The 19,717-nt window shown below is 46.4% G+C and overlaps 1 protein-coding gene across 3 annotated transcripts in view; it reads left to right on the top strand.

Moving 5' to 3' along the window:
- Positions 1-19,717, top strand: part of LOC137333112 (uncharacterized protein C7orf57 homolog) — a 137,600-nt gene that overhangs the window by 81,064 nt on the left and 36,819 nt on the right. For all 3 annotated transcript variants that reach the window (XM_067997270.1, XM_067997279.1, XM_067997261.1), the window contains exon 6: positions 11,560-11,657. In XM_067997270.1, coding sequence (XP_067853371.1) covers positions 11,560-11,657 — 98 coding nt within the window. The remainder of the gene's footprint in view (positions 1-11,559; positions 11,658-19,717) is intronic.

Raw genomic sequence — 19,717 nt, 5'->3', positions numbered from 1 at the left:
CACCTACCGCAGGCCCAGTCTGCTTCATCAATGACCTTCCCTCCATCATAAGGTCGAAATTGGGATGTTTGCTGATTTGCAACCCCTAAGATAATGAAGCAGTCCGTGCCCGCATGCAGCAAGACCTGGACACCATCCAGGCTTGGGCTGATATGTGGCAAGTAACATTCGCGCCAGACAAGAGCCAGGCAATGACCATCTCCAACAAGAGAGAATCTAACCACCTCCCCTTGACATTCAACGGCATTACCATCGCCGAATCCCCCACAATCAACATCCTGGGGGTCACCATTGACCAGAAACTTAACTGGACCAGCAACATAAATACTGTGGCTAGAAAAGCCGGTCAGAGGCTGGGTTTTCCGCGGCGAGTGACTCACCTCCTGACTCCCCAAAGCCTTTCCACCATCTACAAGGCACAAGTCAGGAATGTGATGGATAACTCTCCACTTGCCTGGATGAGTGCAGCTCCAACAACAATCAAGAAGCTCGACACCATCCAGGACAAAGCAGCCCGCTTGATTGGCACCCCATCCACCACCCTAAACATTCACTCCCTCCACCACTGGTGCACAGTGGCTGCAGTGTGTACCATCAACAGGATGCACTGCAATAACTCGCTAAGGCTTCTTCAACAGCATCTCCCAAACCCACAACCTCTACCCCACCTAGAAGAACAAGGGCCGCAGGCACATGGGAACAACATCACCTGCACGTTCCCCTTCAAGTCACACACCATCCTGGCTTGGAAATATATCGCCATTCCTTCATCGTCGCTGGGTCAAAATCCTGGAACTCCCTACCTAACAGCACTGTGGGAGAACCTTCTCCACACGGACTGCAGCGGTTCAAGAAGGCGGCTCACCACCGACTTCTCAAGGGCAATTAGGGATGGGCAATAAATGCTGGCCTTGCCAGCGACGCCTACATCCCATGAACGAATAAGAAAAAAATTCCAAAGCTAAATACTGCGGATACTGGAAAACTGAAATAAAAACAGAAAATGCTGGTCAGGCAGCATCTGTGGAGAGCGCTATCTATATTTGGTCATCGCTCATCAGGATCCGCATCTCCCTGAATTGCTACCTGAATGAACATCCTTGCTGCCGGACCCTAGACCTAAACAAGGGCCCAGAAATTACTCACCCACAGACACCATCCCTGAATGGCGTCCTATCTCTCCGCTGACGAATCGATTGTGCAAGTTCACAAATGTGCACATGCGGAGTAAAACCCCAAAATTGCGAACTTGCTCCCATTGGTTCACCGGCGGTTTGACAGTTCCGAATTAAAGGGACATGGTATGATAAAATCATAGAAATCATTAATCATTCATAAACTTACCCATCTGCCCAGCTGGAACAAAGATACTTATACCACCAAAAGGTATGCTGGAAAATTCCGGCCCTAAGCGCAGTTTCTGTTAATGACTGCAAAACAACAAAAAGTTTAATTTTAAAAATGTGGAATGCCAAATTACTCTTATTTTAATATTTTTTGATCATTAAAAAAAAAATTTTTAATTAAAAATTTAATTTTTTTTAAATTTGAACTTCTGTAAGTTTCATTAAATTAAATCATTTGCTTGGCTTTTTATAAGATATGTTAATTTTTTATTTAAACTAACATACAGAAGTTTACTTTAAATGAATGATTTTTACTTGCCTGCTTGTGGGCGTGACTTCTCTTCTTGACAGATTCTGTGGGCATGGCTTCCATTCCCACAGTCTCTGTCGATACGAAGAAAGCTGTGCTGAAATCACAGCGTTGGACTGAAAAAAAAATTGAAGAGGGAGCAAGTGGACATCAGAGACCACGAGGTAAGTATTTTCGTAGTCTTTGTCCTCAGGATGTGAGGACAGCCTTGCCACGTCGGTCGGAGCAAGTTGTGCCATTTCAGCCCTCTCCAGCTTTCACCCTCCTCCTCTGGAGTTGTCGTTCTCCAGCACCCAAGGACTTGTCTCTGTAATGTCCCAAACTAAATCAGTCACTATTTTCGGCAACTTTGAAATTGACGTTAATGCAAATGGCTAATGGTTATCGCTTTTTAGCCAATATAAGTGAGTGCCCGTTTTAAATGTGAATGTTTTAAGTGGTGGGGACTGTATATAATTCTGGGCAGTCATTGGAAATATTCTGGAAAATAACCTGATGAAAGACTAAAACTGTGATTTTGCAAGATTACAGTTTAATTGCTGTGTAGTAAATGAATGACCTTTTTCTGGAGGTCAACATCTCTCTGATATTTGAGGGCCCTTTGGAATAATTTGCACATTACCTTAATTATCTGCCATTAAACGGGAGGTAGTACAAGGTCGCTTGGATTCCCTTTAAGTTCTGATCAGGAGATTTTAATCATAGGAAAAAAGGAGGAACAGAAAATCACCTGATGCTTATCTTCATTCTTTACTATCAGAGGAAAGGAAAGATCCCACAAGACAGGAAAAAACATTAACATTCAGCTGGGTGAGACTGTTAAACTTCTAATTGCATTATCCAACTGTCAGAAGCATCCTTTAAATTTAATCCTGTGCAGAATCTACCACAGATCACACATGACTTCAAAATACTAAAAGGAGGACACATATATATATATATATATAAAATACAAAATATTAAAAATTTATTACAAGAAATTAAAAAAGGTTAAAATTACTGTACATTTCAATAACAATTTAAATTGTAAAATACACATTCAAGAGTTTTAGCAATGGATAAGCGCCTGTTGGATTACATAAGCAGCTAAAATATACTTCAACATCATGCATTATTGCGTATTGAAGGCCACTTCTTTAACACGAAAGGCAGCAGTTTGGCAATTGGAGCTTGACTGCAGGCGATAATTGTTTAATTGTGGCATGCGGCTAAATTAACTAGAATCAGAAGGGAGCTTACAAACACTTGACAAACAAAATACTACAGATGCTGGAAATGTGAAAGAAAAACAGAAACACATAATAGGTCCTTCAACATAGGTGGAAAGAATAGATAAATTGGTGTTTTGAGTGCAGACCTTTCTTCAGAACTGAGCTTCCATGCCTGCTGGTGAGTGCTCAGTCCTCTGTGACTTTAGCTGACAGTAATCTCTGACAATAGTCAGTCGTCTTTTTATATGTTCACTGTACTGATATGATCCACAGACTAATGCCAGCTCATGATTACCACAGACAGTTATAAAAAAAAAGCACTGTCATATGATGACCTTTGAAACAATAACATTGGTCATTTTAGCCCAAGACAAAAAAAAGGATAAAGCTAATAAACCTTAGTTTACGTATCTGCCACTGGAATAAGGGAACTGAATTCTTTGTCACTAAAATTGAGATCATCCATTTAACTGCCTCTGCTGCCTCCCTCCCTTCCATTGCCCACCAAGCCAAGGTTCCCACCACCCATAGCCCTGCACTCACATCTTTCTCTAGTTTCTCTCCTACCCCCCCTTATGTGCTCTCCAAGTTCATCTTGTCCTTGCGACCCACCTCCTGTTTTCTTGATCCTTTTCCCACTAAGCTGATGATCACCCAACTTTCCTTCCCTCCCACACTAGCTGATATTGTAAACAGTTCCCTCTCTCCCTCTCCTCATTACTGTCCACCTCCCTTTCAAATCTGCATGTCATCACTCCCCTTCTCAAAAAACCCACCCTTGACCCCTCTGTCTTTGCAAACTACTGCCCGATCTCCAACTTCCCTTTCCTCTCCAAAATCCTTAAACGTGTTGTCATCTCCAAAATCCTTGTCCATCTTTCCCACAACTCCATGTTTGAATCTCTCCAATCAGATTTCCGCCCCTGCCACATCACTGAAATGGCCCAAATCAAAGTCACAAATGACATCCTATGTGACTGTGACCGTGGTGCATTATCCCTCCTCATCTTTCTCGATCTCTCTGCAGCTTTTGATACGGTTGACAGCACCATCCTCCTCCAACACCTCTCCTCCGTCATTCAGCTGGGTGGGACTGCCCTTGCCTGGTTCCACTCTTACCTATCCAGTTGTAGCTAGAGAATCACCTGCCATGGTTTCCCTTCTCACCTCCGCACCGTTACCTCTGGAGTCCCTCAAGGATCTATCCTTGGCCGCCTCATATTTCTCATCTACATGCTGCCCCTCAGCGACATCATCTGAAGACATGGCGTCAGGTACCACAAGTGCGCTGACGACACCCAGCTCTACCTTATCACCACCTCTCTCGACCCCTCCACTGTCTCTGTGTTGTCAGACTGATTACCTGACATCCAGTCCTGGATGTGCTGCAATTTCCTCCAATTAAACATTGGGAAGACCAAAACCATTGTCTTTGGCCCCTGCCACAAACTCTGTTCCCTCACCACTGGTTCCATCCCCGTCCCTGGCCACTATATCAGGCTGAACCAGACTGTTTGCAACTTCAGTGTCCTATTTGACCCTCAGCTGAGCTTCCGGCCCCATATCCTCTCCATCACAAAGACCACTTACTTCCCCCTCCATAACTTCGCTCGTCTCTGGCGCTGCCTCAGCTTATCTACTGCTGAAACCCTCATCCATACTTTTGTTACCTCCAGATTTGACTATTCCAATGCTTTCCTGGCTGACCTTCCATCCTCCACCTTACATAAACTTGAGCTCATCCAAAACTCTGCTGCCTGTTTTCTAACCTGCACCAATTACTGCTCACTCATCACCCCTGTGCTCGCTGACCTACATTGGCTCCCGATCCATTATGCCTCAATTTAAAAATTCTCATCCTCATGTACAAATCCTTCCATGGCCTTACCCCTTTCTATCTCTGTATCTTCCTCCAGCCCTACAACATTCCGAGAGCTCGAAGTTCCTCCAACTCTGGACTCTTGTGCATCCCCCACTCCCTTGGTCCCATTATTGGCCACCGTGCCTTAAGCTATCTAGACCCTAAGTTCTGGAATTCCCTCCCTAAGTTCTCTCTTGTCCTTTAAGATCCTCTTTAAAACATATATCTTTTTTTACCAAGCTTTTAGTCACCTGTCCTATTATTACCTTCTTTGGCTCGGTGTCAATTTTTGTCTTATTATGCTCATGTAAAGTGCCTTGGAATGTTTTCCTATGTTAAAGGCGTTATATAAATGCAGTTTGTTGTTAGCAGTTTAAATGCCGGGAGCTGGCTCATCGATGCCAGTTACCTGGAATCTAAATTAAAAATGTGCCAGTATAAAAGTGACTCTAGTTAGACAAGGCTGTTGTACCTTCCCCTGTGGCTGATAATTAAATTCTTTATGAAGTGATTCCAATCCCCATCCCCCCCCGCACCCACTGTTATCACCTAATAGACCCTCTTTTTAATATTCGAGCATTAGGAGAAAATTAAAAGAGTAATTCTATAATCCTGTACACCTAGTCGGGAAGTCACATTTACAGGGACTGTGAATCTCCAATGAGAAAGAGTCCAACCACCTCCCATGACATTCAATGGCATCACTATCTCTGAATCCTCCACCATCAACATCCTGGGGATCACCATTGACCAGAAACACAACTGGACCAGCCACATAAATGCCATGGCTGGGTATTTTGCGGCAAGTGACTCACTCCTGGCTCCCTAAAGCCTCTCTACCACCTACAAGGCACAAGTCAGGAGTGTGATGGAATACCCTCCACTTGCCTGATTGGGTGCAGTTACAACAACACTCAAGAAGCTCGACACCATCCAGGACAAAGCAGTTCACTTGATCGTCAGCCTAATCACCACCTCAAACATCCACCCCCTCCACCACCGACATACCGTGGCTGCGCTGTGTACTATCCACAGTGTGTACTATCCACTGCCGCAACTCGCCAAGGCTTCTTCGACAGCACCTAGAGGAACAAGGGTTGCAGATGCATGGGAATACCATCACCTCCAAGTTCCCCTCCAAGTTATACATCATCCTAACTTGGACATATATTGTCGTTCCTTCATCGTCACTGGGTCAAAATCCTGGAACTCCCTACATAACAGCAGTGTGGGAGAACCTTCACCACATGGATTGCATCGGTTCAAGAAGAAGGTCCACCACCACCACCTTCTCAAGGGCAATAGGGATGGGTAATAAATTCTGGCCTTCCCAGCGATACCCACATTCCGGAATAAATTTGAAAAAAATTAGAAATAGGGCTACAATATTGTAGCTCCAATTCTCCAACCTGCAATTCCTGTGAACATGGCTTCCTGCTGGGAATGCAGGATCAAGGAATTACTGCTTAACAGCCTTGACTACAAACTCCAATCATCCTCACTTGTAAGGAATGAAAAAAGCCATTGACCAAGTGAGCTATTCCAAAGGCCATATCTACTCTGCCATGTCATGGACCTCATTCTATTGATTTAATCACCTAAGTGAATGTTCTGTAAAAATTCCCTTTCATCTACCAAAGGTGTACGGTGTAATCGAGATTATCTATTTCTCCATACATCACTATTATTCAACATTGGCCAGTTGCTTTCCACAAAAGACAATTTCATGATCTCAGTAGCAATGGGACTATTATATTCCATATAGTTTTTGATTATCTGTATGTACCTAACAAGATAATTTTTAATCCCATCTTTAGGCATTCTAAAAGGCATGGCACAGGAGACTTGTTGATAAAATTAAAGGGAATGTTCCAGCATGGATAGGAAATGTGTTAAAAGATAGAAAATAAATAGGAATAGTTAACGCATATTTCTCAGGTTGGGCCCACTGCTCTTCTCAATATATATGAATGATCTGGACTTGGGTGTAGAGGGCACAAAATCAAAATTTGCAGATGAAACAAAAACAGGGGCAATGGATAATTGTGAAGAAAACTAATTGACTTCAGGGGGACAGAGATGGATTAGTAGATTGGACAAACAGATGACAGATGTGGAGAAATGAGAGATGATACTAATTGAGAGAAAGAATAAACAGAGGAAATATACACTAAATGGTAACACTTTAAAAGGAGTGGAAGAACAGAGAGGTTTAGGGGCTCAAATACACACATATTTAAAGTTGATAAAGCTGTGAAAAACACATGGAATCCTAGGGTGAGTTATCTATTTTACTGGTTCAGTCTTTAATCAAAAAAGCTCCAAGGTGTTTTGTTCCAAAGTATAATACCTTTATTAAGAAGTTATAATAAGTAGCAAAGATGTTAAAATATAAGAGTACAATTAAACATATCAAAGTTTATCACCACACAAGGTTCTAAGGTGCACCTCTCGAAGGTCCTTGAGATCAGGTGAGCAATCCAGCCTCGCTCTGAGAACGTTCTAATAAAAATGATTTAATCCTCACATATACGTTTTTAGACACATCGGGGGTAATTTTAACCCCCAAGACGGTGGGCTGGGGGCTGGTGGTAGGTTAAAATAACAGCTTTTCGGAGTGGGACCACATCTCGGCTCCAACTCGCCCACTTCCGGGTTTAACCCAGGCAGGTTTGTCTGCATTTGCACAGCAGACACCAGGAAACCCCGCCCCTTCTTAAAGCCAGCGGGCCGATACTTAAAGGGGCAATGTACCTCATTGAAATACTTAAGGCACTTAATATTTTGTGTATTGGGAAATTAAAATGAATGAACAAACCTTACCTGTTTGGGTTTCCCATCGCCTCCCATTCACATCAGGCGAAAGCAAGCGGGAAGGGCCAGATCCATGAGGTGAGTGCCTTTGTTGCACTGCTTGTGTACCCGGAGGAGCAGGAGTGCTTTACCCAGGCCCAACAAGCTCACCTGCCTGACAGGAACCCAGCAATCAGCACCCCCCCCCCCCCCCACCAATCATGGATCCCCACCTACTTCCAACTGTTCACCTTACCTCCAGCGACCTCCGATCTCCAAGTCCCAACCCATCTGATGTCCTTCCCAGCCCGTGATTCCTCCCTCCATACCTCCTTCCGATCTCCAACTCCGGCCTGCTACTACAGGGCTCCCTGCCCGACAGCTAGCCAACCTGTCAATCAGGTTGGCTGCCAGGCGCGAAACCCGGAAGTAAAATTTGTTGACCTCACCTGCCAACTTACCTTCTGAGTTTCGCACCCGAAAATCCCCCCCCACACTGCTCCCTTCCCGGCTCAAAGTGAAAATTTTGCCTCTTAGCTTTACACGGAGCCTCCCATCAATCATCCTCCTTGTCTCATGAATCTGGCATCTGCGTTACTTTCTTAAATTCCAGATGATGTACAACATCTGACGTCATGGGCTCGATTTTTGGATGTCCGAGCAGGGGGTTTGCGGCGGGGAGGCTCCGAAAATCAGGGATTCCCGGGGCGGGTCCAGAGCCCGGCTCCAACCCACCCACTTCCGGGTTCCCCAGTGACGCGCTTAGATACGCGCGCAGCCCCTGCATGCGGGACTCCCGCCGGCAATTAATGCCAACGGAATCCCACTTAAGGCAATTAATGTGATAGTTCAGGTCATTAGCAGACCTGATTTGTAGGATATTTTAGGAGGGGTGGGATTTTCAACTAAACTGAGAGTGTTTCCCCTACTGGAAACACTCCCAGTTGAAATGGACGTGTTGCAGCCACCAGCCTGTGGCAGCTGAAAAGGTCCATTTGACAGGTGGGGGGGGAGACCCTCACTCATTGCAGGAGGCCACTCTGTCACTTTGGACAAAGTTTGGCCTGCACCACCCTCCTCCTGACAAGAAAATTCACAAACTTGCAACTTCAACCCTGGTGTGCAGACACATTTACCTACCTTGCGGACCCCCTCAAACGTACATCTTCCGGATGCGGGCCGCCGTAGCTGCAGTCATGACCTCGGAGGATGAACAGCATCACCAGCCTCGCCAGCCACGCCGTCCACCTCTGACATGTGGAGCTCCACAACACAGTGCTGTGACACATCCACCTGCACAGCAGGAGGGAGGGTAACCTCAGAGAGAGATGCGTCGCAGAAGGCACTACCCTCGCCACAGGGTCTACAGACCGAGGCTCAGCTTCCTGGACCTCTCTGAGGATCAGTGCACACGGAGGCTCAGAGTCACTCAACATGTCGTCGTACACATCTGCAGCCTCCTTGATGCCGAGCTGCTCCTGGCTGGCCCGAGCACCATCTTCTTACCTGCCGCTGTCAAAGTCACCACTGCCCTCAACAACTTCTCCGGATCCTTTCAGTGTGCCACCGGGGACATCGCTGGCGTCTCTTAGTCGTCTGCACAAAAGAGCCCTGCAAATACACCTACACCCATTCTGCAGTGACACAATGGATGGCATCAGTAGTGGGTCTTCATGGTGATCCTCAGGAAAGGGCATTATTGCACAAACCAGACAAGATTTTCAAAGACGTGGCAGTAGTGGTGATAACAATTTTTTATGATTTTTTGCAAAACAAAGGAAAATAAATCAAAAACATGACATTTTGTCTTACACCTTTGTGCATTTCCTTTGTGCTCACAAAACCTTCGCCTTACTTTACGGGAACCCTTACGTGGTGCTACCCATGTGGCTTCAGCAGAGGTAGTGGCAAGTTGCTCTTATTCATGCCCTGACCGATGAGATGCTTAGTGCGGACGTCCTCTGGATTTCGCTGCCCATGAGGATCCCTCCAAAGACTGCTCCACCTGCACTTGTCCAGGGGCAGACTCAGCCACCTGGAGGGGGGGCAGCATTGCGGGTACTGGTTGAGAGGGGGGCAATGGGTGAGACGTGTGAGCGCTTTGAGTGGCGTCCCCACTTCCATGTCCCCTTTCACCATCATCCCTCTCCTGGCCCAGGCCCACATCACTCCTTCCACCCTGCTGGACAACAGTTTGGAGGACTTGTGTGAAGCCTTGGAAGGCCAGTTGTAAGGTATCTGTAAGCCAGTTTAAGGCGGCAGAATGTTGCTCACCTTGAATCCGAACGGCTGTTGTCAGGGCCTGAATGGACTCATTGTTGAGCCGTGCTTGACGCTCGATGGAGGCTAGCCTTTACTCCATCGCAGACATTCCCGCACCTACCCGTGACACTGTGAGGAGTGATGGAAGAGCATTGTGGTGGCAGTGCAGAAGGGGTTGTGTGGTGATGGAGGTGATGTGGAAGATGGAGTGTGGGAGAATGCGTAAGTATACTCACTTTGGCTGACCTGGTTAGGTCATTAAATCTCTTCCTGCACTGCACCCAGGTTCTGGACACATTGCCACTGCTGGTGACCTCCTCGGCCACCTCCAGCCAGGCCTTCTTGGTGGTGGAGGGAGGACACTTCCTCCCATCCGATGGGAAAAAAATGTCCCTCCTCCTCCTCACCCCATCGAGCAGCACCTGGAGTGAGGAGTCAGAGAACCTTGGAGCAGCCTTGCCTCTGGTCTGCTCCACGATCCTAAATTGGTTCTTTGCTGCAGGAGGAGCATTGGAGGGCTGCCCCTTTAAATAGGGCTCCTCCTGCTGACAGCCTGTGATGCGAGTGCGCGGTGCGCCCGCTTAGTAAACACTTTGTCTCTTTGCTTCTTGTCTGTTACCCACACGCCCAGTCGACCCCCTGCTGCCAACCCGCCTCCCTAATATCGAGCCCCATGCCTCCTATATGATCAGTTGTTTCCAATTATCAAGAACACTATGTTTGTCCAAAGCATCCAACGCTCCCAGCAAAGTATGAATAACTTCCTTTATCCATCTTATGCACATGAGATAAGAATGACAGGATGCTTATTACTCAAGGAGGCCTATCTGCACGAGGTAACCCAAAAGTTTGTGGATGAACAGAAAGCCTTTGTTGACAGGAAAAGCTGATATAGTGCTTTTCCCTAACAAGGTTAGCAATATTATATAGAAAACTTGTATATAATGCTTTTCTTACACTAGGTTTTATAAATAGAATACAAAAAGCAAGAGACAATTGTGGAATGCAGTACCAGAAACGACGGTGGAAGCAGAATTCATAATGACTTTTCAAAGAGAATTGTATAGATATTTGAAAAAGAAAAGTGCAAAATGGTATGGGGAAAGGGCAGGGGAATGGATCTAACTGGATAGCTTTTTCAGAGTGCTGGCCCACGCACAGTGGGCCCAATGGCCTCATTCTGTGCTATGATTTGATGATTTCTACTGGATATTGATAACTTTATCTTTTTATCCTAGAGTTCTAGGTTTATAGTTCAAATTAAATAAACTGTTTACATCTACATTATGGATTCTCTCTCAGCATTGCCTGTAAATCTTTTATCCAGTAAAAATAAGTTCAGCTCTATGAGTCTCTCTTCATTCCTTCGAGCTACAGAGCTTCGTGCATTAGGAGTGCATATCAGGAATTCACCCATTAAAATGGTAGCACAGAATGAGGCCTTTTGGCCCACTGTGCATCAATAATGGAAGATTGTGGGACTACAAATTAGACACACACCCCAATTTCCAATATGCACGCCTAACTTGCAAAGTTCTGCAGCAGGAATGGTAACAATGATCTATACAACATTAGGATAACTTGTTTCAACTTTAAATGCCCTTCAAATGCATTGTAATACTTGATTAGCCTTGTTGATAAGCTGATTGGACATTTTCAGTGAATTGTCAATAATCATCTTCAAATAATGTTTCTTTGTCACCGTTGTTAATAGATGTACACTGCAAGCTGCCTACTTTATTCTAACAAAAAATGTGCCAATTTTGTATACTATAGCTGAAGTTGCCAGAAATTACAGACAAGAAGCAAAGAGACAAAGGGTTTACTAAGAAAACAGCGCAAGGGGACTACTTGGAAAATAAGTTTCCAGCCATGTAAGTTATAATTTATCAGAACCAGAAGGATTTATTTTCCATCAGTACCTAATATTTTCTGTTTTTAATTGATGTCAATATGTTGGTTAGAAAATGCATCAGTTTCAGTATTACATTTGACATTTCCTGAAGTAACTTGTTTTAATATTAGCTCCGATTTATAGGGCCTTGCTGGCAACGGGCGCTGGTCAGAAAATTAAGCACATGGCCGAGTTCATGGGGTGCCCATATCATGTGCAAAAGTGAGGAGCATCTTCCATGCAGCTTGCACCTGTACTTTTATTGGAGATGGCCTTCAGCCCAAAATAGGACTTTCCTCCTTTAATACTCCTCCTGCAGCAGCATCTACAACTCTTCAGCATCAAAGAGAGCAGTGTTGCCCACATATCTCCACTGTGTCGTTGGGAACAATTAGCCCACTCATCCAAAACTTTGCTGCCCGTATCCTAACTTGCACCAAGTCCCGTTCACCAAACACCCCTGTGCTCGCTGACCTACATTGGCTCTCTGCCCAGCAATGCCTCGATTTTAAATTTCTCATCCTTGTTTTCAAATTCCTCCATGGCCTCGCCCCCTCCCTATCTCTAAATGCAAGTTGTTGTTGTTGCCACCATCACAGATTCCCCTTTTGTGAGACCTGCAGCTCTTTAAAACTATTACCTTCCCAGATGTTGCACTTCTCAGCCAAGTATGCTACAGGCCAAGTTCTCTGGGCAAACTTTTCATAGGTCAGTAGCCTATTCAAATTAGAGTAAGGGACTTACATTGTAAAACTCAGTGTGTCTCACCCCTGAGCTGCCAGTGCAAGTAAACCTGTTCCATTGGCTCGCAAAATCTGAGCTATAATGCTCACAACTAAAGAATGGTGCAGATTTCATAGAAGACTTAAAAATAACACTACTACTACTTTATCTGTAAGAGAAAACAGGTCTGTCATCTAATGTATTCATATGATTGCGTCTTTGAACTGCTTGTGGTTCAGTTAAGTGACTGCTAGTCATAAAACACTCAGCCAGTAAGATAATCTACAGGGCTACCATCTGTGATAGGAAAGGAGTCTACATGCATGGACAGTACTTCGAAATAGAATCTGTGAAGCTTCATTGCCTTCTGTGTTGAGCCTCAGTGCAGACCTGAGCTTGGCCAGGTGCTTCAACACTGCCCCAGTAATTATTCGGCAGTACATATACAGAGATACCACATTTATTAGTGCTACATTGCTGTGTTTTAAAAATATCCTTTCTTTGAATATCGTTTTTAAACGTAGCACTGGAGGATGTGATGGTGCATCAACACATTGTATGACAGAGTGTTAGGACTTAGGTTTGCACTCAATATTCCCTGCATGTTGAGTTATAAATCTCGACTGTGTTATCATGGGCAGATGGTAAGTGGATCTCAGGTCAGGCGTTTCCCAAAGGGCCAGAGGGTAAACCAAGAGGGAGCCAATCTGGACTGTTCCAATGTATCTCTTAAACTCAGTTACAGTTGCATTGGCAGAACTGTGGGAACAGCTTACTTGCTTGCTGTCTCTGCTACTGGAAGGGACATGAAGCATACAGACCTAATAAAAGGATGGGAAGAAAATTGAAAAAAACCTTGTTCAGTCCTCCTTTCCTAAACCTGACCAGACCTAATAAAATTGCTCCTTCCAGTTAAATTGTAACATGACATCTTGGCTCAAACCCCTTGATTATCAGTTAGAGTTTCTTTCTAATTTTTTTATACTGTTATTAAGAACAAATAACCGAATCTAAAATCAAAGAAAACTTAAATTGCCCAACAGACCTAGTGGCTAATACCCAGGTATTTTTTGGTGTGTGTGTGTGTGTGTGCGCATGTGTGTGTGTGCACCTTTATATCCTATCCCTTTTTAGGCAGACCAGCCACAAGCCTAGAAAAAGATGTGAGTACTTGGGGATTGACATGGTCACCTCAACATTCTGCACCACCTACTTAACTTGAAGCAGTGACCAGCTCTCACACATACATCCTGGAGGCATTGAGTGAGTTTAAGAGGGAACACAATGTGTGAAGAAGGGCTTGTGCTGGTGTGGGAAGAAGTGCTGGCTGTTTCTGTACGGAGGTGCAGCATGTGCATGGTCACTTTGTGATTCTGACATTATGGTCCACTGATGAAGCAGAGAATCTTTATGACCAGGAACTGGTGAACGACTCAAAATGATGCAAGCTGGTGCGGATGGAGCTGCGAATCCCACCATCCAGTTGGGTAATGTCATGCAGCAAGCGCTATCTACAGTATCAGAGGCCTCATGGAAGACTTCAGACATGCAGGCAATGAGTAGAGTTGGAGCATCACTGAGGATGTTGAAGCCCTTGGAAATACCCTTGGGACAGCCATCAGGAAGGAATTCAGAGATGCAACAGTATCTACATGCACAGATCAGTGGCCACTGTTAGGATTTGGCCTCCGGTAGTTTTATGAATGCAGAAACACGGTGCACATGAGTCCCAAAGGGGGCGGCGCACCCAGAGAGTCCGGGTACGTGGAGGCCCAGCCGATCTTAACGACAGGGCCTCAGTAACATAAAAGTTCCTGGAGTCCCACCCGACACCCGCCAAATCCATTATTTGGCCGACGAGTGGGAGCAGGAATTTGGCGGCAGAGAGCCGCAGCTGGGGACCCATGGATCGGTCCCCAGCAGTCAGTGGGAAGATGGGTATGGAGGAGATCGAGGGGAGGCCCAAGATCTCCTTCCAGAGCCTGGGGAGAGCACTTCTGCCCTCCTGGCCCACAAGGAGTTCTGACAGAAACTTATCTTGGCTTCTCCTGGCCAGTTGGCTGTTCAGGCTGGTTCTGCTGTCAGGCTGCACACAGTGCAGGACTTCCCCTGACTTATACTTAAGATTACATCACAGCCCGATGATGTCATTGGGCTGCGACTCTTGAATGTAAAGTAAGCCCCCGCATGCCCATAGCGGGAGCCTCGGCCAACTTGAAATTCGGTGAAGATAAGATGGCGCCGGTATGGAGTGACCTGAGGTCAGAAAGTTAGCTCAGCCTAATTTTCACCCCTCCCATGCACCATTTTTGCAGGGTGAGGAAGGTTAACATCAAGGCCACGGGAGCAGGTGGTAGCCTTGAAGTCCCTTGGCAGCTCCTGTGAAGGAACAACCACATAATGCTTTCAGAACTCCACAACTGAAATGGAGCACGCCATTCCTGACTCACAGACAGGATCATTTTGGCCTGCAGTGTGTAGAAGTCGGCAGCCAGTGGAATCACAAGCAAATCCCGAGGAATCGTTTCAAGGGAAAATGCTACTAAGCTGGATGGGCACTAGCTGGTGTGCTGCAGGGAGTTTTCGAACCTCCTCATCCTCTTCCTGGGATCTGTTTTGCCTTACTCCTTCTTTGGCAAGCACACGTGTGTCTCTTTCAATAACAATATTGCATTGCATGCAACATCCTGTGGTCATTCTGTCCACTCGCTCTAACTACAAGGCACCACCCAAGTGGTCCAAACATGAGAAATATTGGGCCCGATTTTACCAGGGGTGCGGGTTCTGGGCGGGTGGGCCAGCGGGCGCGTTTTCAACGCGCCCGGTGAAATTTGTGGGTTGCCCGCGCGATCGTAGCAGGCAACACACTAATTGGATCCACTTACCTGCTCCTCCGGGTTCCCCGATGCTGATCTGCGCGTCGGGCGGGCTGCGCATGCGCAGTAAGATCTGTCAGCATGGAGGCGCTCTATTTAAAGAGGCAGTCCTCCACTGACAGATGCTGCCAAAAACAGCAAAAATTACAGCATGGAGCAGCCCAGGGGGAAGGCTGCTCCCAGTTTAATGATGCCTCACCCCAGGTATCATTAGATGGGGTGAGGAGGAGGGGGAGGACAGAGATCTTCCACCCGGCGGGCGGGAGGAAGCGGCCTGCCTCTGCCACCAAGAAGGCCTGGCTCGAGGTGGCAGAGGAGGTCACCAGCGCCACCAACATATCGCCCACCTGCATAGAGTGCAGGAGGCACTCCAATGACCTCAGTAGGTCAGCCACAATGAGAACACTTACTCATTCCCCTACACTCCGTCTGCCACAACACTGCCCCCACCCCACATCTCCTTCAGCACTGCCAACACTACTCTGTCACATCACCCCTCATACCCACTCAAACCTCATCCTCATCTTACCTGCACCTACTCACCTCGCGAGTACTCACCCTGCCACTACCACGCAACCCAATCCTCATACAATCTCATGGCTCTATCCCATACTCACCCTCTCGTGCATCTCTCTCACGGCCAGCCTCACTCAACCTGCCACCACCTGTGCTGCAGCCACAGGGCATGCATCACATATGTGCAGTAGGCAGCGTAAGACAAACGTGTCGTGAGCATGAAGGGGATGCACAAGGGTGTTTGAGGGTTTGTCATGGTTCTTACATCTATTGACTTAAAGAACAACTCACATCACACATTATATTGGCACCAATACTGCCATGTCTTCGCGAATCCTGTCCGGTTTGTGGAATAATGCCTGCTCCTTGGTATCCCTATGAGGACCCACCACTGATGCCACCCAGTGTGTCACTGCAGAGTGGGTGTAGGTGTATTTGCAGGGCTCTTCTGCGCAGACGACTGAGAGACATCGGGGATGTCCCCGGTTGCAGCCTGGAAGGCTGTGGAGCAGAAGTTCGGGAGGGCAGTGGTGACTTTGACAGCGACAGGTAGGAAGATGGTGCACGGGCCAGCCAGGAGCAGCTCGGCATGAAAGAGGCTGCAGATGTCCACGGCTACATGTCGACTGACTCTGAGCCTCCGTGTGCACTGCTGCTCAGAGAGGTCCAGGAGGCTGAGCCTCGGTCTGTGGACCCTGTGGCGAGGGTAGTGCCCTCTGCGACGTATCTCTCTCTGCGGTAGCCCTCCCTCCTGCTGTACAGGTGGATGTGTCACAGCACTCTGTTATGGAGCTCCACGTGTCAGAGGTGGACGGCGTGGATGGCGAGGCTGGTGATGCTGTTCGTCCTCCGAGGAGGTCATGACTGCAGCTACGGCGGCCCCCATCTGCAAGATGTACATCTGAGGGGGTCCGCAAGGTAGGTACATGTCTCCGGACCCCGGGGTAAGTGTGCAGGTTGGTGACTTCGACCATCAGGAGGAGGGTGGTGGAGGCCAAACTTTGTCCCAGGTGACAGAGCGGCCTCCTGCAATGGCTGAGGGTCTCCCCCCCCAACCTGTCAAATGGACCTTTGCAGCTGCCACAGGCTGACGGCTGCAACACGTCCATTTCAACTAGGACTGTTTCCCCCAGTGTGTGAAACAGTCCCATGTTTATCCAAAATCACACACAGTCCCTTAATCAGGTCAGTTAATGACCTGAACAACCAAAGTAAATACACTCAAGTGGCATCCCGCTGGCTTTAATTGCCTGCGGGATTCCCACCAGCGGGGGCTGCGCACGCACCCCCGCAAGTCAGCGCGGAACCCGGAAGTGGGCAGGATCGAGGCGCGATCCGGTCCCGCTCCTCCATTTCGGGATTTTCGAGCCCCCCCCCGCCGAGAACGCACCCGAGAGCGGGTGCTAAAATCGGCCCCATTATTTCAGGAGACCAGTAGTATTCTCTGTTATATTTCTGTATTGCAGGCACAATATCCTGGCATGTCAGGATGCGCCCATCCATGGTCTCCGGAGCTGACCCTGCCAAAGTTTACAAGGTCGGGGTGGGGGGGATCATTTTATTTAAATATAATGTGCTGACACCTGGGCTACTAGTGGGGCATCTTGAGATCTTGAGTGGCCACCTGCCCCAGTGGGCTACAAAATGTGGAGTGGTGCCTGGTCATCGGGAAGTGCTGGGTCCTTCTGAAAGAAGACACGAATGCCCTCTTTGTAAGGGGGCCAAAATGTACTTTCAAAATTTTTTTCTTTGGGCGTGCGGGGGTGCGTGCGCAGCCCCCGCTGGTGGGAATCCCGCAGGCAATTAAAGCCAGCGGGATTCTTTGGGGGTCCAACACACAACCCAGGGGGGCTACACTTTTGCTACTCAATGAGTCGGTATGCCTGCTTCCACTCGGTGTACCAGTTTGCTGATGCGCCAGCAGGACGTGGACATGGAACTCTCAGCCTAGGAGTCCTCGCCCATAGCCATGCTTCCTCCTATGCTGTTCCCTTGTCTGGGGTAGGATTTCACCCCCTACATGGCCCTGTGAAAACTGTCAAGGAAGGTTGGAAAAATGGCATATCCACTACCTGGCCTAATTTGCACCTTTGCACTGGAAGAGCCACGGATTTCCAGACCTATTTATTCGTAGCAGAAAGTTTAGGAGCGTGGGCAAAATTACATCACTGCTTACTATAATGCTTACAAATGGAGTAAGTCTGCTATTCTGAGCTCCCAACATAGAGCCATGCTTGCAGGGGTACAGTGTTGTAATTCTATCTCCAACCCATGCTCCCAGTTCAAGGAATTAGTGAACATAGCATGTGTGGTAGCACTAACATACAGGGAACAAATTAGATGCCTGGTTTGTTATTGCATTTTAGAACTCCAATAGCACTATTTTGAAGAAGAGCAGTTTGTTTTCCTGATGGTCAAGTCAATAATCCCCCCATAACTAACAAATCAAAAACAGATTAATTGCTGGTTCATTCCAATGGTATTTGTAGGACTTTATTATATGCAAAATAACTGCTACATTTATCTACACAACAGTGACTGCAATTTAAGAGAAATGCACATGAAGCGTTTTGGGATGTTTCTGGGCGACACAATATGGCACTATATAAATACAAGTTTTTCTTTTCAGTACATATATGATCCCTAATCTGTTAGTTACTGATTTAAGCAGTGTTGTACGTGCATCAACTATATCCCAGGCACTTCCCCACTGGAATAGAGGAATAATTTGAATCTCCCAGGCCACTTTGGCATAGCAACTAGATTGTGAATGGGAGAGGCTCTTTGTGTGGGTTATAAAGAGTATCAGTGATCCTGCTCTCCCAGCAGGAAGCTGCACTCACTGGGAAGGTGGTGGAGAATCGGAGTACTATGTATTGCTTAGAGAAAGCTAAAAAAGGAGAATACATAGAATCATACAGCACAGAAAGAGGCCATTCGACCCATCATTCCTATGCCAGCTCTTTGAAAGAACTATCCAATTGGTCCCACTCCCCCACTCTTTTGTCACAGCACTGCAAATGTTTCCTTTTCAAGTATATATTGGCGCAGATCAACTCCACATATCACTTTCTCACCATCTCCCTCAATCCCTTCTCTCTCTAGAAACACAGCAAATTGTCTCGGCCCCATTTATAATGTCTGCCCCAAATGAAACTCTATTACCTTTAAGAGAAAGAGCACTGCCTGACTGCTAATTTCCTAACCTTTAACTTGTGGCCCTGGAACTTTCCATTACAGTCAACAATTTGCATGGATCAATTTTACTAACTTCCTTCCTAATCTTGAAATCTTCAGTTAGATCACCTCAAATTCTCCTCTCCAAAGTCATATTTGCTGCTGGGCTCTGTAACCTCTGAAGAGCAATAATACGTTTACAGCCATTAGGTGGCCAGAACTGCACACAACACTCAAAATGGGGTCTGACCATCCCTTTAAACAACAACAATACAACCTCTTTTCTTCTGTACTCTCCCTCAGCAGCCTTGCACCTTACTTGCTGTTTTAGAGCACTTATGCACTGTGCTCACTGTTTTACAGATCTATTCCTGACCATCATCACTGTTCTAATTAACACACATTCCCTCTTTTGGTTCCTTGTCCCCGTATTAATTATTTTACATTTATCCACATTGAACTGCAACTGCTGCCTGTTGGCCCAGTTGTTTAGATTGAAATCCTTCTTAATGTGACAAATGTAACTGAATGCATGTAATGTACACACACATGCACAAACATATACATCCCTAAAGTATTCAAAACAAGGCTTGCTAATAACTGAACAGAACAAGGACATCTTAAATTGGAAAACAATTTAAATTATCTTGCCAAACGCAAAAGGCACTACATGAGTGATATGATTTAATAATGCTTTATTTTCATTTATTTCATGGTTCTGCACATCTTCGGGCTGAAATTCTAGGGT

This window comes from Heptranchias perlo, chromosome 2 (genome assembly GCF_035084215.1).
Source record: "Heptranchias perlo isolate sHepPer1 chromosome 2, sHepPer1.hap1, whole genome shotgun sequence".
NCBI classification, from domain to species: Eukaryota; Metazoa; Chordata; class Chondrichthyes; order Hexanchiformes; family Hexanchidae; genus Heptranchias; species Heptranchias perlo.
The sequence above is the reverse complement of the archived record's forward strand: the minus strand, read 5'-3'. Positions and strand labels throughout refer to the sequence as shown.